Source organism: Panthera leo, chromosome A3 (assembly GCF_018350215.1).
Source record: "Panthera leo isolate Ple1 chromosome A3, P.leo_Ple1_pat1.1, whole genome shotgun sequence".
In the NCBI taxonomy this organism is placed as follows: Eukaryota; Metazoa; Chordata; class Mammalia; order Carnivora; family Felidae; genus Panthera; species Panthera leo.
The window spans coordinates 116,469,269-116,493,890 of record NC_056681.1 but is presented as its reverse complement, the minus strand read 5'-3'; the positions used below and the strand labels follow the sequence as shown (position 1 = coordinate 116,493,890).

General features: G+C 43.5%; 2 protein-coding genes across 5 annotated transcripts in view; one reads left to right on the top strand and one right to left on the bottom strand.

Annotated features, from left to right (window-relative positions):
- CLIP4 (CAP-Gly domain containing linker protein family member 4) overlaps positions 1–1,511 on the top strand; it is an 85,753-nt gene extending 84,242 nt beyond the window's left edge. The window contains exon 18 of one of the 2 annotated variants that reach the window (XR_006200916.1): positions 828–1,511. The gene's annotated coding sequence lies outside the window, so the exon portion shown is untranslated. Of the gene's footprint in view, positions 1–562; positions 785–827 lie in introns of those variants that run through there. The other variant, XR_006200917.1, reaches the window with a different exon arrangement.
- Positions 1,512–4,629: 3,118 nt separating this feature from the next.
- Positions 4,630–24,622, bottom strand: part of ALK (ALK receptor tyrosine kinase) — a 668,845-nt gene continuing 648,852 nt past the window's right edge. For all 3 annotated transcript variants that reach the window (XM_042933341.1, XM_042933342.1, XM_042933343.1), the window contains 5 exons: positions 22,383–22,475; positions 19,908–20,009; positions 10,391–10,525; positions 9,603–9,693; positions 4,630–6,574 (listed from right to left, as the gene is read on the bottom strand). In XM_042933341.1, the coding sequence (XP_042789275.1) occupies positions 5,888–6,574; positions 9,603–9,693; positions 10,391–10,525; positions 19,908–20,009; positions 22,383–22,475 (1,108 nt within the window). In that variant the 3' untranslated portion in view covers positions 4,630–5,887. The remainder of the gene's footprint in view (positions 6,575–9,602; positions 9,694–10,390; positions 10,526–19,907; positions 20,010–22,382; positions 22,476–24,622) is intronic.

Here is a 24,622-nt window from a genome sequence, read left to right as displayed (position 1 = left end):
ATGCTGTGTCCTCATTGGCCCGAGCCAATCTCCTAGAGCTTAAGTTCTTTGAGCTCCAGCCCAACAGAACTGAGGCTGGCTTTCCTCGAACTAGACTTACTTTCTTCAGGACTGAACTGATTACTCTTCACATAACAAACCAGACTGGCAGAGAAATGAATCATGTTAAAATGATACACAAAGCTTCAAGCATTCTTTTTATTCTTGTTCTAAATATGACTTCTGAGATTCAGCTTAAATCTCAGTACGCAGGGCTACTGACATTGGCTGCCCCTGACAGTTCTCGTTATGAAGGAGAGGTGTTACTCTCCAATTATCTTTGGAAAAAAATATCCTAAGATGGATTTTAAAATGAATCCTGATAGCCACAAAAAGTCCCATATCGATGGCAGGGAAAGTGAATTTTGCATTACAGATAATAGAGAAGAGTAAAGTGAAAAACGCCAGCCCCCTTTACTGACCCTGCTAGTGAAAGTGAATTTCTAATAAGGATTCCAATAGATTGTATGTATCAGTTCGAAGGATTGTGGTTTTCTCAAATCCTCCTGCCCCTTTCTTGAAGGGAATAGAGTTTAGGGAATAAAGAAGTCGCCTGGAGTTTCGGGAGGCCTCACTTCACACTGCCCGGTGTGTGGCCAAGGAGAGTCCAGTGTGATACTGTGCCCTAGGCTCCTGTCTTGCATGAAACTTGACCAGCTGCTTATTGGTGCATATGCGTGCAAAAAGAATCTGCCTTTAACATTATTCTATTTCTTCCGAGAGCTGTGAAATACTGTACAAATATTATTTGAAATAATGCAAAAGTGTTAATTTTTTTTTCTCTCAAGGAGTAGAGGTACTAAGATGTAGAAAATTTGCCTGCAGTCTTCACAATTGCATCTTTCGGTGGGACATTTGAACTGGCTCTCTTTGGAGATTCCCTATTTCTAGACACACTGTGAAGACATATTATCTGCAACAAGTTTCAAAGACTTGCTATCCAGTAACAGTAGGTGTGTCTATAAACCTGAGAAGAGGGATTCTGTCCAATCCTCTGTAATTGGGAGAGCGGACTCCCGTTATCCTCGTTTAGGACCGCCTGACTCCGCAGACCCCTCCTGGTCCCAAACTTGTGGCTTATTCTGGGCTTTGTTCTGTGGCTCTGGGAGTGGAGAGCGGGAGGTGCAAATTGGCAGTGGACAGGAAGTGCATCAGACCTATCGTGAAATATCGGGTGTGGCAAAAGAGAACCTTCCAAAGATAAGTTTTATGATTTTACTTTGCCAATAAGTCTGCAGTTGTAACAGACATTAAGGGAAGTGAGTGGTGTGGTGCCGAAGGCGTGAAGGTTGTTAAACGGACGTGATTCTCATAGTCCTGCTGCTTTCTTTCAGGAAACCACCCGATTAACTTTCTTCGCTAATTTTATGGTTTGCTAAAGAGATCTTTGAATAGAAAGAATAAACAGAACTGAGACTATAAACTTCTTTCTGGTCCGCTTCTGTATAAAGACTAAACGTAATTTGGCTTACTGGGATGACACACTGAATTAATTGGCTTTGGCTCCCAATGCATTAGGGGTCAAGGTGTCAAGGTTAATGAAAGGCACACATGTGTGCCCACACACCACTCCTTTCCTGTGGGTTTGGGGCCGGGTGTTGGGATTTGCCTCACACAGAGGTGAAGTCTCATATTGTTAAGTGAGAAAGTGAGGGTTCACCTAACTTGCTTGAGTCACAGGGGTTGGTAACTGCACCCGGGGCTCTTAGCTGCTGCCCGGTCTGCCTGCCATCTCTCAAGGAGGTGCTGAGAGCTAAACCAGCCAAAATATTATAATCATCTGAAGTTCTGTCAATCTGCTATTCACCTATATTGGCAGATATTAAAACGTAAACATTCTAGACTCTAGCAACATACACTAGTTGCTGAAGCTTAGTGGGAGTTCATTTAATATGACTGTCTTTCAACTAATACCAGCTGACGTGCCTCTGAGCGAGCACTGGAGTGATGGCAGGATAAATAATTGCAATTGCTTTCAAGGAGGCAGTAGCCTTGGTAGATAGATGGAGTAAGGGGGATAGCTAGAGCGTGGGCAACAGAGGCAGCTGAGAAGTGGACTTTGGGCCAGCACTACAGACTCTGGTGTTTGCGGTCGTTCCGAGGTTAGCCCGGTAGCGCATCTTTACCTGAAGGGTAACACTTGTTTTACGTTTACTGAACACTGAAGAGCGGGGAAGTCCTTGCTTCGGTTGTGTGGTTATAGTTCGTGTTCCTTCCTGCCCCCCACCCCCATTGTAGGTAATGGTCTGTTCTTACACTGAACTTTTCCAATGTTTCAAAATTAAGTTAGAGCTAAAAATAGCTTTGTGCTTGGGTAGCGCATTAAAAGTGAAATACACCTACTCAGGATACCAAAGGAAAACAGAATCTTAATAGAAGCCTTACTGTTTGTTCTCAATAATTCTCTTTTATTTTAGGGCATCCTATGGAGGATTACGGGAATGCTGGGTTTTGTTTTGCATGTTCGCACAACATGGGCAACCATCTGCTGCGATGAACTTAGCAAAGTCAAATTGTATGTTCTTTGGGGACCCATTTAAAGAGTCATTAGCTAAAGACAGATTGACAACACACTTCATACAGTTTTATGAGTCTTGTCATGGGGAGTCTGTTATCAAGGGTAGTCTGAATTTATATGCATCTTGTTTTTAGGTCCACAGAGCTCATGTGAATGTTAATCTTGCTGTTATTGGAGAGAATCTATTAAAGTAGTCTGATCACTTCGAATTTCTTAGTAAAGTTAAGTTAATCTGCAGTTACAATCTCTTATAGCTCTAGAGCTTGCCAAGTATTATATGAAGCAGCCAGAAAATTTTTAAAAAATTGCTCAAACTGATGAAGTATCTTCCTTTTTGTGGTGCTTATTTTTAACATTTAAGCCAAGTTTTAAGTGTGATAGAGTCTTCTTATCCTTTTGAGCTGAAAAGGACTGGGTTCTAGCAGGTTCTTGCTACTGTTACTAAACAAGTGGCAGATGAAACCAAACCTTGTACAAACAGGAGAACCAGGAGGCCCAGAGGGGTGGGTACAAGGGCAGGGACATAGAGGCACATTGTGACTTTGGAAGTTCTCCCCACACCCAGCCCAGATCACTTGGGAATTGAGGAGGCATCTGAGCAAGTGCTTGTGCTTGTATACACTTCGTAATCTCCATGAGGGGCAGCGAGGAAGGGAAACCATTCTCCCCATTGCACACGGAGGTGCTGAGGTCCAGGCAGATCCGATACCCCAAGGGGAGCTGGGACTCGCACCCTAACTGGTGGGAGAGAATCCAGTCTCCTGACTACTACGTAGATCATACTCTTTAAGAAAAATTAAGTTTATTCCCGCTCTTTTGATTTGCTGTGATTTTGAGGTGCCACATATTAAACTGGTCATTCTCTTACAGATTGCCAGTTTCCCAGTGGTACGGTTGTGAACTTGTGGTGAGCTTCCTTACGGATACGGAATATAAATAAGTTATTCTAGCTTATGGTTTAACAACATGGCTTCTCTAAACTGTCATTGTGTCTGTTCGTGCTCTAGGTCGGACTCTTCTATCATAGTGAATAAACAAGAGCATCTCTGGCATCTGTATGAATGGCCGTGGCCTTCTGGCCGGGGCAATACTGAGAGGTCAGTAGTTGGAATTAATTTTGTGGTGATACCTAGGGCTTACAGTGAGTTAAATGAAACATCTTGAGGTCATATCTCAGTGTGGAGGTGTTTATTTACTTATCCACGTATACAGGCCTTTAAGACTTGACTATCATTTACATGAAAATTGATACCAATGAAGACAATTAGAATCAGCAAATCAAACTCAGTGGTAGTAAGGCACAACCTGAAAATGTAATGGATTTATAGTTTTTAAGAAGAGACAGGGATACAGTTTCCGCCCCCCTCCCCTCCCCCCCACCATTAATGACAATAAAGAGTTGGCTGTTTAGCCATGTAGCATGCTCCCTGTTTAACTGGTTACTGGTGTTACAGATCTAAAATGAAATCGTTCTTCTCAGTTCTTGTCAGCTCCCCTGTCATTATCCTTTAGGAGACTGCGTCTCAAAGTATCACTCTTGGGCCCCTTTAGGTGGTTTATGAGTTAGATTAATGTTGACATAATTGGACTGTTTACTTTTGTACCTGGCATGAGCCAGAACTGTACTGATTATTTTTGGCAGTTAAGATAAAGAAAAAGTGGTGTTGAGGGTATCAGATGTGCAGAACCACTGACTAGGGCAAGGCATCTGCCATAGAAAGAATGGACACTTGTCCAGAGTTGGCCTAGAACAGAATGGCTTTCCCACATCCAAAGTGATACTTGTGATGTGGGCGAAAGTGGGGCGGTGGGGGAAAAGGCGGATATGTACATATAGTCCTTTTGCTCGGGAATGCTCAGAGCCTAGCAAGGAATGGAAAATGCTCTCCTCCCGAAGCAATGCTTTGGCACAGCTACCACCAGGAAAGAAGCTGAGCAAAGGGCCGGAGGAGCAGCAGAAAGAAAGAACGACGTGAAAATTCACTGGTAAAGCCTTGTTGCGTAGGTGTGTGTGTGTCAAATTCAACTGGTCCCCAGTTCGTTTTCGTGGAAATAAACGTAATGTGTGAAAAACAAGTTCAGAGCCCCCACAACAACATGCCAGTGTCAGTCTCTGCACGCCACTGCCCTGCAGCCCCTCTCCTCTCTGCCCCCCCAGAAGAAGAATTCTGTGTTTCGGTCTGCATTTGGTAGCTAGACAAATGATGCTATGTATGTTTGAGCAGATGTGTGTCCCCTCGTCCACTGGGATCACATGATGCAGGGGGATGAACGTAGGTGAACACTGGAAGGAAGGACACTGCACCCCTCCTCAGGACCACTGACGGCCTGTTACTCCAGTGACCCGCCTGTCACTTGCAGGTGGACACGTCAGCGTGGTAACTTTCATGATGGAAACTGTTGGAAGGTTTTGGCCGGGGATGTATTGATACCTAGGCCCGTGAAGGGATGGGTTTCTATGCTTCAATGTATCACTGCTGCTTAAGATTTTTGCTTTTAAAAGATCAGAGTTTATTTTAATTAGTGGAAAGTTTTAAATTAAGTAAGTGATAATGCAAATCTTGAGTTTTCAATCCAGTAGGAATCCTCACACTCAGTTTTCCCCTTTTTAGTAGGAGGGTTTTCTTAAGGCATGAGGTATATTAGCAGGATGTTTGAATCTCTGGATCTGTACGTACGGTGTTTTGTATCATATTCAAAGTACGCTGAATATCTGCTTTTCATTCACACGAGTGTATTCACATTTTCTTTATGGTACCGTAACTATTTATGTTTTTACAATCATCGTTGAATCAGCGCAATCGAAAGCATCCGGACATCATCTAAAGGGACATTTCAGTTAGTTGTCTCTGATTTTTCCTTGCCCGGTAAAGAATGAATGTCTTTCCCCGTGCCAGCCCATTACAAGCACCTCCTTTATTTCTGTTCCCTCCCCCCTCTTCAAGTGGTCCCGGTCCACATCAGCAAGGTAAGGAGCCACCCGTGACTCCGACTATGAGACACATAAGCAGCGAATTCTGACTGCACTGAGGCAGAGCACACACAGTTTGAAAGAAGCAGGAGGCAGCATACATCAAACGCCCCCAAGTCGGGGCCTTGTGTTTCTCGCTTGTCTTTATGATATTTTTCTTCTTTTGAAAGAATGAGATGAACCCATGCTCGAAACCTTTTCCTAAAGCATTTTGAAAATACAGCTGTTTCTGTGGCACTTCAAAACAAGTTGGCACAAAATGAAAAGCGACGTTTGGTCTCTGGTTGTGGGGGAGCCATTTCCTGTCCCTCCTCCACGGGCTCAGGGTTCTCAAGGAAGATAAATGAGTGCCTGTGGGCTCAGGGCCCAGGCTGGTTTTTCAGAATGGTGTCCTCATAATGACTGGTTCCAGGGGCAGTGGTGGCCTCTAAAGGTAAGCCCTGTTGCTGGTAGCCATAGTTGACGTTTCCACACGGGAAGTGACGTAGCCTGAACAGAGGCACTTCCTTCATGTTGGCAGTCAGCGAGGATGGTTCTAGGAGCAGAGAGGCGCCCGGAAGTCTGCCAGTTGCAACGTTCGGTGGGACGGTACAGCTTCCCTCACGTCCCAGGTTTCCTCTCTCATGGTGCTCCTTCTTTGCCGGAGGATTGTTCTTTTTGGTGGGTTTCTCTGTAAACCATGAGCCATAAGTTGGGTTCCATAGGCTGGTGGGTTTGTTTCTGGATCCCTGGACTTTGTGTAGCTCTGATGGCGGGTTGGACTGAGAGAACGCCATATTAACGTGTCCCCCTTCCACGGCGGGCCCCCTGGTGACGCGAACAGAGAGCTCCGCGGCCGTGGGTTTCTTGGAGGCTTTGCCGGAGGAAGTGGAAGGCAGAGGGGGCGGGGCAGCTGGATCCTGCCCTTCCTCCCGTTTAGCTTGTGGAGGGGAGACTAGGAGAGGAGGAATACCCTCCGGGTCTTGGGGCCTCATGGGCACCTTTTCCTCCTCCTCCACGAGTGGGCCATACTCTATGGGCAAAGCGGTGTTGATCACGTCTGGGTCCTACAGGTGGGAGAAACAAACCGATTAAGATGCTGAATCACAGAATTGTTGGATCTGGAAGATCCCTTAGCGATGGTCTCATCCAAACTTACTTTACAGATGAAGAAACCATTCAGCGTTTATTGGGAATATATTAATTCATAGGCACCGGGGAATAGGAAGTGAACGGGAATCATCCGCATCCTTGAAGAGCTCGCAGAGGAAACCCTAGTATAGAAGTGTCAGGTGCTGGGAAGCAGCCAACTGCCCGGGGCAGGGGAGGTGACCAGGACAGGCTATGCAGGCTATGCCCACCACCTTGGGCAAATCTTGCAGATTCAAGGGTTAAAAAAATATATAAATCAGTTTAAAAAATTATTCCAGTGTATTCCCAATAAAATCCTTCAACTACAAAAGTCTGTGTGTTTGACTTCGTGTGTGTGTGTGTGTGTGTGTGTGTGTGTGCACATGTGTATGCACACGTGTGTATCCACGCAGGACAAGAGGGAGGGGAAGGGAGGAGAGGAGACACAAACGCCGTGTTGGCTTACAAGATTTATCTCTTCTAGGCTGGGGCACCTGGATAGCTCAGTCGGTTAAGCACCCCACTTCGGTTTGGGTCATGGTCTTGTGGTTTGTGAGTTCGGGCCCCATGTTGGGCTCTGTGCTGACAGCTCAGAGCCTGGAGCCTGCTTCGGATTCTGTGTCTTCCTCTCTCTCTGCCCCTCCCCCTCTCATGCTCTTTCTCTGTCTCTCAAAAATAAACATTAAAAAAAAAAGATTTCTGTCTTCTCGGGGCACCTGGGTGGCTCACTCGGTTAAGCATCCGACTTCGGCTCAAGTCATGATTTTGCTATCCATGAGTTTGGGCCCCACATCGGGCTCTGTGCTGACAGCTCAGAGCCTGGAGCCTGCTTTGGATTCTGTGTCTCCCTCTCTGCTCCTCCCCCACTCACTATCTGTCTCTCTCCCTTAAAAATAAAAACATTAAAAAAAAAAAGATCTCTTTTCTTCCTAGCTACCTTCCATTTTCATATTTGGCTGGGCTACACTTGATGATAACTTTTCCCCTGTTACATCTTTGTGTGTGCAGATTACACAGTGGTTCTTTATCTGGCCTGGATACGCTCAGCCTCTTTGTGAAACCCACGAAATGTTGCAGTGCTGTGAGGAAAACCACTTACAAACCCGACTTTGTGCTAGATCATTTTTATAGCAGTGGATTGTAATATAGAAAGGCAGAAGCAGTTGCCAGAGATTGGAAGAAAATTTGTGGAAGGAAGCTTAAACTTGGGGGAATTTAATTCTTTAATATTTTATGCAAATTGGGAAAGCCATTGCTTCAGTTTTGCAGAAGAGCACATTGGTCCAGGATTTGTCAACAAGGAGCGTGAGAATAAAAATAACTACATCCTGGTTCTCTTATTCTTTAGTTCTTTCCCTGTTAATTATTAATCTCTATGGGGGGAGTCATTCAAAATATACTTGTACAGAATTACCTGCTTTTAAGAGGGATGTTATATACTTTGGAGAAAAATTACTCCGAAGTGTGTGTGTGTGTGTGTGTGTGTGTGTGTGTGTGTGTAGACACACACACACACACATATTTAAGTGGGTATATTCCATTAGTATAACAATAACCTAAAATGCCATTCACAGAACACCAAGTTTTCTGAAAGAACCCCAAATAACTTGATATCTAGATAAATGCCAGTGCCCTCACTTTTTTTTTATGTTTTTATGTTATTTTTGAGAGAGAGACAGAGTGAGAGTGGGGGAGGGGCACAGAGAGACAGAGACAGAATCCGAAGCAGATTCCAGGCTCCAGGCTCTGAGTTGTCAACGCAGAGCCCGATGTGGGGCTTGGACTCACGAACCGTGAGATCATGACCTGAGCTGAAGTCTTGTCGCCCAACCGAGTGAGCCACCCAGTTGCCCCAGTGCCTTCACTTTTGAAGTGAAGATGCTGGAAGGGTGAGACTCTGGTGCTGGCAATGAAGGATGTGGCTTGAACATGTATGTGTCTCCTGTCACAACTAAGGTGATTTAGAGAGGTCGTGGCTCATTGTCTGACTTCTGAAATACTCTCGAGAGTCAGATATCCTGGCAGAATGAGAGCCGACAGAGGGAAAGATGTGTGGAGAGGTGACACTGCCACAGGGAGGGAGCATCCCTGAAGGGTCAGCTGGTGGTACAGGTGGAGGGACTCCTGGGGGGGGACAGGGGGGCACCATGCAGCTGGTGATGCAGGTGGAGGGGCTCCACCTCCACTGACACGTGGGGAAGGGGGTGAGACTGGGTGTAGATGTCCAGGCAGGGGGGGAAATGAATTCTTAGCTTCTCCTCTCCTGAGGTAGGAGGCATATTCTGCTAGAATGGGGTAGAAGAGGGAGAATTTAGAGTCCTTTTTGAAAGAAAGAAGGACCAGCAGTACTGCTAGGAAGCTGTGTGGCTTGGAGAAACCTCTCCAAGCCTCAACTCATCTGGAAAGTGGAGATATTTTGTGTACCTGACTGAGGATACAATGGAATACATGGAAAGCGATTTGCGTATTACAGATGCTGTACTAACGCCTTTGATGATGTTACAATTTCTCCGAATCACGTTGTTCCTCCCTTGAATCCCTCTGATATAGGTCATTGGGCATAGGATTTAACAATTATATACTGGCAGTGGTTTCACATTAGCATTTCTCTAGCCACATCATAAACGGTTTGAGAGCAGGTGTTTCCCATACGTCTCTGAAGCTCCAGTTTTGTCTACAAAACCATTAGTTACCCAGTAGGGTTTTAGTCAACACTTGTGAGTCCGATTCCCTAATATTATTGAGTGTCTGAAACTGTGTCATGTGTTGGTGAAGGAAGAGGCGGTAACTAGCATTTATTTCCAAACCGGGCAAACTGAGGCACTCGTCATTTTACTGCAGAGATAAACAACCATTCTAGTGATTGCAACTCCCTATTTCCTGGCTGGTTTAACTTTCATTTCACATTTTGGTATTTGCCATCTTTTCCATATAAATGCTGGTCAAAGGGAAAAGAGTTTATACCTGGGTGCAGTATTCAATCCTCTCCAAAATTATGGCAAAGTTGGGCCTATCTTCAGGCTGATGTTGCCAGCACTGGGTCATTATCCGGTATCTAAAAGAAGAGTAAGCACACTCATTAAAACCGGGAGAAACAAGGGTGAAAAATAGTTTCCCCAGCACATTCCCAGGGGGACCAGAGGTGGCACTGTCTTGGAGAGTGAAAACTCATCTATGTCCCATGTGGCTGGCACATGCCGCCCTCTGCCGCTGGGCCAAGGAATCGCACCCAGGTGTAAGGCTATTAGAACACCAAAGCTCATTAACAGACGTCCTGGTGTTTACATGAAATATGGCTCCTCTCATTCCATTTCTGAACTAAAGTCACCTCTGGGGAAGAATATTCTAATTATATTTCCCATCTGCCTTGCTTGTGGGAAGGAGGTGAGGGATGCCCGACAAGACAGCAGAAAATGCAGGGATTGGAAATCTTTAAAGGTGACTTGAAACAGATGGCATAGGGCAGCCGGGGTGGAGTCTGGGACACAGATTCCTAAGAGGTGTGGGGGAACCTGGTGAGTCCACAGCCTCCAGTCAGTAGATAACCTTTCAAGTCATGACATTACTGCTTTCGAGGGGCTGGAAGACTAACCCTCCTCACGGAAGTCACAGACACACTCCTATCCTGGGGCATATTAAATGAGGTCAGCCATCTGCCCCTTCATCTTAAAAAAGCATATGTGGCTGCAATATATTTTTAAAAGGAAAATCATCCTTAGCAACTTGTAGAAATGTTCCCAAAAGAGTCATACACGGGCCCAGGACAGTTCTTAGGTGGGTCCATCCGCCCTCCGCTGGTGACGAACTCCAGAACTTCCTGGTTGCTTTTGCTAGGGTATGGCATGTATCCAAGAGAAAATATTTCCCACAGCAGCACTCCAAAGGACCTGTGTACAGAACAGAAGATATGATATGGGCACACACACGCACACACACACGCAGATAGATAGACATACACATACAGATATAAAATTTGACTCTTTTGTTACACATTTTCCCAAATTGGGAATTCTTAATATGGAGAACAACAACAAAAAGAATGAGAAAGTAGCCACATGCGATGCTCCATAAAAAGGTAACCATTGTTAGCATGTTCTTTTTTTGTCCCAGTCAAGTTCCTGTACTTAGATTTTTTTTTTTTTACATCACTGCAGTTATATTTAATAAGGAATTTTGAACCTTGACTGTTTTTGCAGTTTCCATTACAGGATAAACATTTTCTATGCCAATAGAAACATTTGAAATGGTCCCAAAACATTCCCGGGAGTAGTTGTGCCATAATTTGCCTAATCATTTCCATATTGTTTTTAATTTTTTACAGTATTTCAAAGACTGTGATGAACATCTTTGTGCATTTTTTAAAAGAACAATTTCCTTAGGAAAAATTCTTCAAATTTGGGATTAGGATAATCTAGTAAAATCTAGGATAATTATAGTAGAATGACTAGATCAAAAGAAGATGAACACCAAAAAATTCTTGGCACATACTGTCCACTTCCACTCTTCCAAATGTGTCATTCCCAATCACCAAGCAGCACTATGCAATAATGCATCAGACATTCTCCCCAACATTGAGTATTCTTATCAAAAATGAGAATTATTGCTGATTTTAAGGTAGAAAATGGTAGAATCTTTTAGATTATATTTATTGACTTGATAATGAACACGGTTGTTTTCTCAAGTATATTCGCTTCCTTCCACCCCCCCCCCCCCATGAATTGTTTGTATTTTTTGCCCATTTATGTCTACATATTGTTTTGGTATTTATTAATTTTCTTTTTTATTTGTAGACCTACTTTATCAGAGATACTAACCTTTACCCAAAATTGAAATAATTCTATCAGTTGCTTTCTAATTCCACTTTTTAGCATCCCAAAGATTTTTATTTTTAGGTAGTCAAATCTATTTTTTAAAATTTTGTGATTTCCTCCATCTGTTTTATAGAGTGTACAATCCTCCCTTCACCAAAGACTAGATGAGTATTTGCTGTTTTCTTCTAAGTTGTATTTGTTCTTCCTCTCCAGCTGGATTTGAGAACTTAGTTTGGTGTGTGGTGTGAGGTAAGGGTCTACATTGAATCATTTGCAAACAACCAATTCTCTAATACTATTCATAGAATAATTTTCCCCTGACTATTGACTTGTGAGTAAAAACACGTCTGTTTCTGAGCTCTCTATTCACTTCATCTATTTGCCTGCTCCTTGCATGATGCCATTCTGTGTTACATTTTGTGTATTTATGTTGCAATATCTGGTAGGACACTTTTTTCCTTAAGAAATGTAGTTGAATTCTCATTTGTTAATCTGTTTTAAATGACCTTTATTTTTTTGTTTTATTAAAAATTTTTTAATGTTTATTTTTGAGACAGAGACAGAGCATGAGTGGGGGAGGGGCAGAGAGAGAGGGAGACACAGAATCCGAAACAGGCTCCAGGCTCTGAGTCGTCAGCATAGAGCCCGATGTGGGGCTTGAACTCACGGAATGTGAGATCATGACCTGAGCTGAAGTCGGACGCTCAAATGACTGAGCCACCCAGGCGTCCCTAGTTTTATTTTTTTAATGTTTACATTCATTTTGAGAGAGAGAAAGCGCATGAGCGCAAGTCAGGGAAAGAAAGAGAGAGAGAGAATCCCAAGCAGGATCTGAGCTATCAGTGCAGAGCCTGATGTGGGGCTCAAACTCACGAACTGTGAGATCATGACCTGAGCCAAAACCAAGAGTTGGACGCTTAACAGGTGCCCCCGTTTTAAATAAACTTTAAAATGATGCTATCATGTTTCAGAAGCATCATCTTTCATATTTTGACTAAAATGTTTTTTTTAGCCTTTAATTTCTTACTTAGCTTTTGGCAAAAAGAAAAAAAAAGGGTCTATCCTTGTTTTTGCATCTGGGTGTAGTTTTCAGATGTTAATAAATATTCTATCAAAAATTGTAGAGAACTATAGCTTCTCCATCTCCTAAGGAAAAAAAAAGTACATCATCTTGGTGAAATTTCAAAGATTCTCGTGAGGAGCATTGGGCAAAGATATTGTCCATATTTTTCAGGTGAGAATTCTAAAGCAGAGGTTATTATACAGTTAATCTGAGACAGACTGGAATACGTTATTAGATCTCTCAATTCTGCTAACTACAAATTGCCTGGTGTATATATTCTTCTCGGTTTGGTGGTTTGTCTTCCCCCAAGGCAAAACAAAATAGGCAAAATCATGCAAAAAAACCTGGTAGTAAGGCATAATGAATTCCAGCTATCTTTCTTCTGCCTGTCTAGGTAGCTAGAGAAATAGATTGTAGTATCCTTTGAGAGAAGCAGCATATTAGACAGCAAATAGATATTTATTTTCTTGGTTTGGAGTTCAAAGGAGCAAGAGGCAGTGTTGGTCATAGAACTTTGATAATTTTAGGTAAGGAGAGTTGTCATATTTAGCAAATAGCCATACAGGAACCATATTTCTTCCAGACAAACAAGAGATGCTTTTAAAATATAAGTATATCCCAAATACTGCCTGGGATATACTTATACTAAAAAATTATTCACTGTTCATCTGAAATACAATTTTAACTGGTCATCTTTTATTTTATGTGCCAAATGGTTCTATGTTTTGTGTGCCAAATGGTTCTTTAATCACCTATAAGTCTGTCCTAAGTAGGAGCAATAGAGCCCACGGCTTTGCCCCAAAACATTCAAAGCCAAATAAAAACAAGTATTTAAAAAAAAAAACAAACAAGATACTCTTCCTTCTCTTGGTATTAAACTTGCTCTGCCTGAAATTAAAGAAACAGCTTAAGTAACTGCTGATTAAATTGTTTTAAGAATTTGAATCAGTGAAGATAATCTGGTGACAAGGTTATAAAATCGTGAATCGTGCTGTGCTCATCAGTCTTTTAAAGTTACATTTTATTTTCCCTTATTCATAGCTTGGAGCACAGTTTTTGGAAAAATGGGAACCAAAAGTGTGTCTGGCTTTTGGAATGGGTAAGTTAAGGGGATGAAAGGCAGAGCGTCGGGAATACAGTCAGTGGGATTGTAACAGCGCTGTGTGGCGACAGGTGGTAGCCACATTTGTGATGAGCACAGCATAATGTATACACTCGTCCAATCACTACGTTGTACATTATGTGTCACCTGTACTTCAACAACAACAAAAAGGTTACTGTACTGTATTTAGGTATCCAGCCAGCTGATCCCACTGTCTCCCGCAGTTCTCCTGGGAGCTCGAGACTCACAGACCAGAAGCCCACTCAGCATCTCCGCTGGCCTGTCTTACAGGCATCTCAGACTGGACTTGTCCAAAAGCTCTTTCCCCACCCAACCCATCTCCTCTGTTCTCTCCAGTGGCGGCCATCCCAGGAAGTGCCCTCGACCTCACTCTTGCCACACCTCCCACTCTACAGCTGACTTTCAGCAATCCTGTCCACCCTCAAGGCACAGCTTGAATCCCACCACGGCTACTGGCTGCCCTGCCACCACTAAGCCTGCCTCTCTGTTCTCTTATCCAGAAATGGGCAGGGTTTCCCATCTTCACCTGCCCCATTCCGGTATCACTTCATTGGCAGCCAGAGTGATTTTTTTTTTTTTTTTTTTTTTTTAACAGATCCTGTCAAGCTCTGGCTTCCAACCTTTCAGGGGCATCCCATTGTGCGCTGAATAGAACCCACGTCCCCTAACCTGCTTCCTAGGGCACTCCACGTCCGGCCCCTGCCTGCCCTTCTTTCTCAACTGTCACTGGCCCTCAGGCTCACCAGCTCCAGCCATGAAGACTTGTTTTCATTCCTCAAACAAGCTCATCTTGCTTCTGCCACTGGCCTTTTACATTTAACTTTCCCCACAGCCTGGAAAGCCTTCCTCTCAGATCTTTCCATCTTTCTGCCATTCAGGCATTGGGCGGTCACCTCCTCCATGGAGCTTTCCCCACCATCTGTACTAAGCAGCCTCCCTCCTCAGGCCCCTCCACCCCACCCTCTTTATCCTCTGCTTTTTTGTCTCCATGGCACTCATCAATATCCGAGGTTATGCAATTTATCTGTGTCTTTAAGCATGTTAATTAGGAAATAATGTAAGCTTTAAAAAGGAAAGGTAATATAATAGATAATTTTGTACCTAGATGTTAAACTTTTGTCTTATTTGTGTCCAGTCTCCTTTTCTTTTTTTGAAGAAAAAAAAATACAGTTAAGTCCCAACCTCCCTCCTCTCCTCCTCCCCTCCTCCCCTCCTTCCCCTTCCCTCACTGAAGTTGGAATGTAACATTCCCATCTATGTTTGCAGAGTTTCTGCAATGTGTGAAAGCATAATAACAAATCTGTATTATAGACTTGGCTTTTGTATTGTAAAATTATGCATAATGATATCCCACCCCTTTCTGGAACTTGTCTTTCTTTCAATAAAGGTTGCATACAGATTTATCCATGTTGATACATGCAGGTTTAGTGTGTTCTTTCATATTGCTAAATAGTTTTCTGTGATATCGGTAAACCACCATTTATTTCCCATCCCCCGTTTGAGGGATACTTAAGTTGTTTTTGCCTTTTCTCTATTATAAACAGTGTTGCAAATGAACATCCTTGCCCAAATCCATTTTTGTCAACCTCTAAAGTAGACACTTGGAAATAGAATTGCTGGGTCACAGGATAGACATGTGTTCAGAACGGTTACCTAATTACTGAACTTACTATCTGCATTTGGCTACGGTAGTTGGTGATGCTCTAACTTTGGTGCACATGGAATCACCCAGAGGCCTCCTTAAAACACAGATTGCTGGGCCCCACCCCTACAGCTCCTGTTTCATTAGGCCCGAGGTGAGGGCTAAGCACCTGCATTTCTAACAAGTCTCAGGTGATGCTGGGGCTGCTGATCCCAGGACCACTGTGATCCACTGGGTTTGGGTAAGTCAGATCCCAGTGACTTAAAACAACAAAGGCTCCTGCTCACATCATCAAAACATGGGTCAGGAAGGGGATTCTGATCATTGTGACTCCCCGTCTTGTGATGTGTTTCGCAATTTGGAGGACGTTTGTCCATTGTCCTCTTGGTTTCCTGTGTTGCTGTTGAGAAACTCGAAACCATTTGGATTCCCTATTTTAATCTCTGATCATTTTTTACTATTATTATTTGTCTCCTTGAAAGCTTGCAAAATCTTGAACACCACTGGTCTGAAATTTCACGATGACGTGCTTTTGCGTGGCTCTTTTTACTCACCACGCTTGGCACTTGGTGGACACTTTCATTCTGGAAATGTATGCCTTTCTGTTCTGGAAAATCCTCTTGAATTGTTTCTTTGATACGTTTATTCCCTTCGCTTCTTCTGTTCATTCTTTCTGGGACTCCCATTTGTTAGATAATTGGATCTAATGGGTCTAATCTTCTTAATTTTCTTTTCTTTTCTTTCCTACATATCCCATTGGTTCATAGTTGTTTTATTTTCTGGAAGATTTATTCAACTCTGACTTCCAACCTTTCTGTTACTTTTACATGCCTATTATCATATTAAAATATAAACTGTTTTCTTAACAATAGTTTTAGATTGTAAATGAAGGATGAAGGTAATAGTGTTCTCACATTCTTCACATTCAATTTCCCCCACTTTTAGCACCTTACATTAGTATGGTATATTTGTTACAATTAATGAGCCAATATTAAGGCATCATTATTAACTAGAACCTATAGTTTATTCAGATTTCCTTAGCCTTTGCTGGCATTTACTTTTTCTGTTCCAGGTCACCATTAGAATATCACATTTTATGTATTTGTCATATTTCCTTAGGCTACTCTTGACTTTGGCAACTTCTCAGGCTTTCCTTGTTTTTGATGACTTTGACAGTTTTGAGGAGTATTGGTCAGGGCTTTAGCAGAATGTCCATTTGGGATTTGTCTGCTTTCTTATGATTAGACTAGAGTTGTTGGGTGTGGGGAGAAAGACCACAGAGGTTAAATGCCGTTTTTGTCACATCATATCAAGGGCACATGATACCAACATGATCTATCACTATAGATATTGACCTTGACCACCTGACCTAACATGGCTGTGTGCTGCTCACATAAGCTTCAGGAGACTAATGCTCCACCTCCTTGAGGGCTCTCTCATATTTCTATTTCTAAGAACTTTTTTTTCTCTAAAACCCTTGTTTTAAACAATCTTTTGTCCTTAGATTACGGCTGCAACAATTCATCTTTCTGAGGATATTATAGTTTTTAGAAGTTTTCCTAAGATTTCTGCATTTTTCTGCCTCCAAATTCCTCTTTATATATTTGTTTCCTTCAGATTAGAATCTTCTCTCAAGCATTTCTTGATTCTTGGCTGGCTGTTCATATTTTATTACGGGGACATTACAAAGCCGATGAGAAGTTCTATGTAGATCTTACCCAGTGGGGGAGCAGCTGGCTTGCATGTTTCACTGGGTATCGGTCCCTGTCACTGCTGTCACAAACTGCCACAAACTTGGTGGCTTAAAACAACAGAAGTTTATTTTCTCACAGCCCTGAGGGCCAGATGTCCAAAATCAGTGCCATATCCTGGACTGAAATCATGGTGTCTGCAGAGCCACACCCCCTCCGGAGGCTCTAGGGGAGAATCTGTTCCTTGCCTCTTCTGGCTTCTGGAGGCTGTCAGAATTCTTTGACTTGTGGTCACATATCTTCCACCTCTATCTGTGCTCACATTGCCTCCTCCTCTCTGTGTGTGGCATCTCCCTCTGCTTGCCTCTTATGAGGACCCTTGTGATGGCATTTAGGGTCCACCCACATAATCCAGGATGACTGTCCCACCTCAAGATCCTCAATCAATCACGTCTGCAAAGGCTCTTTTTTCCTTACATGGGTATCAATTATAGGTTTCTGGGATGAGGGCCTTTGGATCACCATTGTTTAGACTATTGCCACTTGGAGCATCTGGAATTTCTCTCTTCATTGGTCAGCTCCTCCAATGAGGAACCCTTTGGTCAACTCCTACCTTCTGCCATGTTCCTGTCACTGAGGGGAAGAAGGGTGCATACATTTATCTTATTTTATTTTTAATTTTTTTTAACGTTTATTTATTTTTGAGAGAGAGAGACAGAGCATGAATGGGGGCAGGGGGCAGAGAGAGAGGGAGACACAGACTCTGAAGCAGGCTCCAGGCTCTGAGCTGTCAACACAGAGCCCAACATGGGGCTCGAACTCATGAACTGCAAGATCATGACCTGAGCCGAAGTTGGACGCTCAACGAACTAAGCCACCCAGGCGCTCCCCTATTTTTTTTAATTTTAGAGGTAGCAAGAGCACAAGTCAGGAAGAGTGGGGGGGGGGGGGGAGAGAGAGAGAGAGAGAGAGAGAGAGAGAAAGAGAGAGAGAGAGAGGGAATATCTTAAGCAGGCTCCATGCTTAGTGCAGAGTCCAACGTGGGACTTAATCCCATGACCCCAGGATCATGACCTGAGCCAAAATCAAGAGTCAGATGCTTAACCAGCTGAGCCACCCAGGCACACCAAGGGGGGATACATTTTTAAGTAAGTAGACTTAATAAACTTAAGTAGGTAGACTTAAGTATATATACGTATATATACATACATACCTATAAACAGGGATATATATATTCCTGTTTATAGTAGAGAATTCATCCTCAGTGATGTCCAATGTCCCTAAGAACAGAAAGACTTAATTCAATCTCTTTACAGAAGGAACCGCCGGTCTTGTGTTATGGCAGGGGAGAGATAGGCGGTGAGGGAATGGGCCACGACTCTGGTTACTTTTTAAATATATCTGTCACTGATTTTCCTGTCTGCTGCACCTCTACTTCCGGGGGTGCCTGACACCTTTACTTTCTGGGCCTTTCTTGGGCTCTTGGGCAGAGCGAACCAGGTTGCTTCTGGACCTAGTTATCAACTTTCTGGTGTCCTAAGTAAGGTACCACTTGTCCATAAACTTCCCAGTTTCCAAAATATTGTCATTGTTGTCATTTTTATCCTTGGGGATTTTTATACAACTAAAAAGACTCCCTTTAATGGTGTGTGTGTGTGTGTGTGTGTGTGTGTGTGTGTGTGTATTTCGGCAGGGAGCACAGGTTTAATCCTCCATTTAAAATTATGTGTTGCTCTTATAAACCTTGTGTAAAAAAGTACAGAGAATTCCTAAAAAATTAAAAAAAGAGCTACCTTAATATCCAGCTATCCCAGTTCAGTCGGTTAAGTGTCTGACTCTTGATTTTGGCTCAGGTCATGATCTCACTGTTTGTGAGATCAAGCCCCATGTCAGGCTGTGCACTGACAGTGTAGAGTCTGCTTGGAATTCTCTCTCTCCCTCTCTCTGTACCTCCCTCTCCACCCCCCTCAAAATAAATAAATAAAGTTTAAGAGAAAGAAGAAACAAAAAGAAAGATCCAGCTGTCCCACTTCTGGGTATATAGCCAATGGAAATAAAATCAGTGTATCAAAGAGATATCTGCACTCTTAAATTCACTGCAGCATTATTCATAATAGCCAAGATGTGCAAACAACCTAAATATCCATTGACAGATGAATGGTAAGGAAAATGTGGCATGTTTATATACAATGGAATATTATTCAGCCTTAAAAAAGAAGAAAATCCTGCCATTTGTGACATCATAGATAAACCTGTAGAACCTGATGTTAAGTCAAATGAGCCTGACGCAGAAAGACACATACCGCATGATCTCACTTAAAAGTGGGACCATAGATGCAGAGGGTAGATGGTTGCCAGAGGTAGGAGGAAGGAGGAAATGGGAGATGGTGGTCAGGAGCACAAAGTTTCAGTTATGCAGGATGAAAAAGTTCTGGAGATCTAATGTACAGTGTTTTCCAAACGTATTTTTAACTGCACAAGGGGTCTCAACACCACTGTAACCTGCAGCACTTTTGTGCTGATAATTATTTTCTTTTATCCTTCTGTTAATGGGGAGGATTTCACTGATCAATTTTTCTAATGTTAACTCAATGTCACATTCCTGAAAGAAACCCAACTTCATAGGTATGTGGAAAAAACAAATCACATGTGCCTCTCACTGTGTAGTCCCCAGCCAGTGGCATCAGCATTACCTGGAAACTTGGTAGGAATGCAAATTCTCAGTGATCCATAAGATTTCAGGGTAGGGAGAGTAATCTGTGCTCTACCAGCCTTTCTGCCGATTCTGATACATGCCAACATTTGACAGCCCCTGTTGTAGAGGTGTGTTGACTCGTCTCCTCTCCCCCTTCCCCGTGAGAGCTTGGGATCCTGTGGCCCAAGAGTGCTACCAGTAAGGCCCACAGTGAGACCCACAGGAGGGCAACAGAAAGACTCACCACGTGTCTGTTTTAGAAGTAAATATTCCTTCCATGAAGGCTTCTGGAGGCATCCATTTGACCGGCAGCATCGCACAGCCTCCCTTTCGGTAGTAGCTCGCTCTGTGGGGAAGAGGAAACCCAGACTTGGTTCTGGAGGTGTCCCTGAGTGGCCAGGCAACAACAAGCTGTAGCCATCACAGGATTGAAACTAACGAGGCCTTCCTGCGGTTCAGGAGGAGAGCAGGGGAACACAGATCGTTTAAAATTAAGTTAAGAACTTTGGTGTCATTTAATAGGAGGCAGCTCGCTGGAGGCATGAAAGCGAAGATCTATGCAATGACTAAAATATCCAGTAGCAGATGGTTAGATTTCCCCAATGGGTTTTGTGGATTATAACTCACAATGAATCACAGTACTCCAGCCTTGTAAGTACAGCCTGCTTCCTGATGGTCTGCAGTAATCGGAGACCCAGCCTGGGGGAGCTGAGAGCAGGGCCTGTGTCGTGTTCACTTTGGATCCTCCCTGACGCTCATGCAGAATTTAGTTTCAATATGGGTGCTCAACAGAGGGTCAAGGCAGCTGGAGGGAAGCTGCCTCCCACAGCACCCTCGGCAGGAGAGCCCAGGGCTGGGGGTGGAGCTGGCTTCAAAGGCGTGAGTTAGTTGATTGGTTTTTATCATGAGCTGTGTTAATGACGTCACTGACAAAGACTGATCAATTAACTCATACCTTTGGAGGCAGCTCCCCTCTAGCTGCTTAGATTAATTACTTCAATAAACATGTACAGTGGTCTCCCCTTAAGCATGGGGGACATACTCAAAGACCCCCAGTGGATGCCTGAAACCACAGATAGTACCTAACCTTATATCTACCACGTTTTTTCTTATATATATGTACCTATGATAAAGTTCAATTTATAAATCAGGCACAGTGAGAGATGAACAACAATAACTAATAACAAAATGGAATAAATACAACAACATGCCATAATAAAAGTTAGGTGAATGGGGTCTCTCTGTCTCTCTCAAAACATCTTACTGTACTGTACTCACCCTACTTCTTGTGATGATGTGAGATGATAAAAGGCCTACGTGGTACGATGAAGTGAGGTGAGTGACACAGGCACTGTGACGTAAAGTTAGGCTATTAGTAACCTTCTGGTGGTGTGTCGGGAGGAGGGTCATCTGCCTCCAGACCACACAGGGGACCGCAAGTAACTGAAACTGGGGAAAGAGAAACCGCAGATAAGGGGGGATTCCTGTACTATTTACTCTGCCATGTGCTGAAGACAGAAGTCATAGTCCGTCTCGTCCAAGGGTACAGTTTAGTGGAAGAAAGAGACACATAGACAACTGCGGTGTAGACAATGCATATGAGGATGTAAGTGTGCATGTAGCTCAGTGCCACACGGGCAGGGGCAAGGCACGGGAAGTTTCCTAGCGGGGCTGATGGGAACAGCGGGGCTGTGGGCAAGTTGGGGTGGTGAAGCCTGGGGCCAGGGAGCTGTCAGGGCTAGTGGGGATGGAGAGGAGGCGCCCATCACCGATGGGCTCGCTAAGTCATGCTGCGACACTGGTATCTGAAACCATGGGCTTTCCGGGCATTCTGAGAAAGGAGGCAGAGGAATGCTGAGACTCTGAGAGCTGGGAGAAGAGAAGGTGGAGCACCCAGTCCTCCCTGCACTTCTCTCCTGCAGGAAGGGGGTGGCATCAGCATTCCCACCCATGTTGATGATTATCAGTTCTACGGGGGCCTGCGGGGGCGGGGTGGGGAGGCCCTTACTCTTCAAAGAGTGAAAACTCTAAGTGACCATCTCTCCTCACTCTTCCCCTGGGTCAGGGAGGGCGTCATTAGTGACCATGCGAAGGAGTGACTTTCTCAGCTCACCGAGCAAGTCACGGTTGTAAATAATCAGACAGAAGTGAACCTGGGAGTTGGGAAGAGAAGAGTAAGGTAAAGTACAATTGAAGATTTTTGTTTAATTACAAAAATTATTTAATTTTTTTTTAATGTACCCTTGAGAATATGGCAGGGATAAAGAAATGAAGCTAAACTAGGCACCCTCCCGTGGCTCCCAGAGTGGGTGGAGAAGACCAGTGAGCTTGCCCGTTATGTTGTCAGTTCTGGGGTGCTCCTGCCTGGGGTGATGGAAGCCAAGTCCATTTGGAATTCCCTGCTAGTGAGGAAAGGGGTTAAGTAAAAGTTTATTGAGAACGTTTTCCATATCAAGTATGCAGGTTATTCTGTGTCTGAGAACATCCTGGGATTAATGAGAGTTGGAACCAGAAAGAATGTGGTGTCAGTGACTGTAGTCAGCGATCCTAGAATTAGACCGCCAGGCATGGGCCCTAATTAAGATTTCGTAAGTCCTGGACAGGGACTCAAGGAAATGTTAGGTGGCCAGTTGACAGGGTACCAGCGCAAGCACGAGCAGCGACGTCCCATCCTCTTGAGGGGATGGGGCTTGGATGGGTGACAGCAATCTTTGCTCACCTGTAGATGTCTCGGGCCATTCCAAAGTCTCCGATCTTGGCCACTCGGCCAGGGCCTGGACACGTCAAGAGGCAATTCCTGGCAGCAATGTCCCTAGAAAGAAAAATGAAGGAGAAAATGCACTTCCGAATTTATTTCTGGGAAGATAAACATGATATCCATCACAAGGACTTCCACCTGCAATCTGAGTTCAAATAGTTCCCTCTCTGCCCTGTATTTCCTTTGCTACTTCTACCTCAGTATGAAAGAAATAGCTGTACAATTCCACCCTCAGAACTACCAGGGAAATGGAAACGGAACAGGGGAAATGATTGAAAATGTCTAATGGGAGAATAATAATGAAAGTAACGATAATAGGAACTAGAATTTATTGGCCTCTTGCTCTGTACCAAGCATTGTTCTAAGTGCTTCATGGGTAATTATCACAACAACCCGATAAGATACAGGGTGCTATTATTGTTCTCATTTGGGTAAAAAATGTAAGCTAAAAGAAAATAATAGAGGGACGTAAGAAATGCCATTTGGCCTTAGGCTATTGTTTTGTACAGATTGCTGTTGGAGTCTGCCAGTTGTCTCAAGGATTGTGCTGGGACAGCAGGACTTCCATGACACCAAATTCAAGCAGGTCAAGGTATTCCTAAGTAATTCTAGTTTTCTTTTCTTTCTTTCTTTTTTTTTTTTTTTAAGAAGCTACTATTGTTCTCACATCCATGATTGTCACTAAAGCCTTTGCTAAGCTGTGTGCATCACAGCTCTGTGGCTGAAGAATCTTTTCTTTCAAGTTATAAAGTTATCATGTCTTCTTTGCTGTTGTATACCAGATGGCCTGCTTTCCTGTGGCATGCCTATAAGGCATGATCAAAGCTTTCCAAGGCTCATCAGCATCTACTTGCTGACTGCTTACCCATTCTTGACGTGAGCGTGGGAATGAAGGATGCATCCAGAAGAAGTCTGGAATGGGCCTCTCATAATATTAAAGTCCCGGACAGAAAAAAAAAAGAGTACTTCTCAGGCAGTACAGGTAGTGCTTCCATAATTTCAACTGGTTTCCCAAAGGTCCTGATCTTTGGTTGAGAAATAAGGACATGGAAAATAAACAGGACCAGGACTGGGGGTCATCAGGACACTTAAGATACCAGAACAATGGGTTGGAGTGGGAGATGGATGTTGTTAATGCCACTGACCTGATGCCGAAGGTTTAAGTTGAATTTCGAGGAGCAATAGTGCATCAAATGCCCTAATAAAACTATAAAAGCATAACATATATGACATCAAAAAGAAGAAAAATAGTAGGATATATAGCCATTGCTTCTCAAGGAAAATAGACTGAAGTAGAACAGGAACAATATTTATATCTCCAGGAAGGTCTTTACGCTGATGTGCGTGAAATGGTTGCTTAAAAAAGTGATTTTGAATTTAACAGCAAGAAAGTGAATGTGGTATCATAGAACATGCCATGAATTGGTAGAATGACCCATAATTCTTGAAATGGCAATAAACCATGTCCAAAGGAAACAGATCTAATAGAAAAATGGGAGCGTGAGAATCTGGGGGAAGGAGTTCCTCTCTGAATGCAGAAGGTGTGCATGCATGGGAGCCTGTGAATCTTGAGGCAGATGTCGGTGGAGGAGAGAGGATAAGAGGTCACACTGCTGTAGGAGTGTGCCACAGAGCCCATAGCCAGCGAGGAAGTACAAAAGACGCCTTCCTAATGCCAGTTACCCCAGAAGAAAAACTTTGATCGAGATGGACAATTTCTATTAGAAGTTGCCTTTTGCTTATAAAGCAGACCATCTGATACATTCCTGATTTGATCTTTGACAATTCCATTCCTCAAAAACGATAAGAGCAGCAACAAACTATTACCCTGGGATCTAATTCTGACCTTTGGTAGCTATTTACAGATGTGGAAGTGGTAGGACTCTTGAGAGAATGTGGTCCTGTTATCTTATTATCTATAATGACAGAATGCTGGATATAGTCGAAATATATCACGGCTTGAGGAAAGCAGATTTCAAAACGTCAGGGGAAAGAAGGATGTGATCTCTAAGCCAGAGAATCTGGATACTGGGTGAATGACACGGGGTGGAGATGAAAAAGCAGAAATGATCTCAGTAAGAAGGGAAGGCAGGTATCCGCAGTCACCAAGGTGATTGCACAGCTTACTGTCCAATGAGTCCAGACTTAGAGAACACAGACAACAGGTGGAAAGATGGCTCTAGCTAGGGATGAATTCTAAA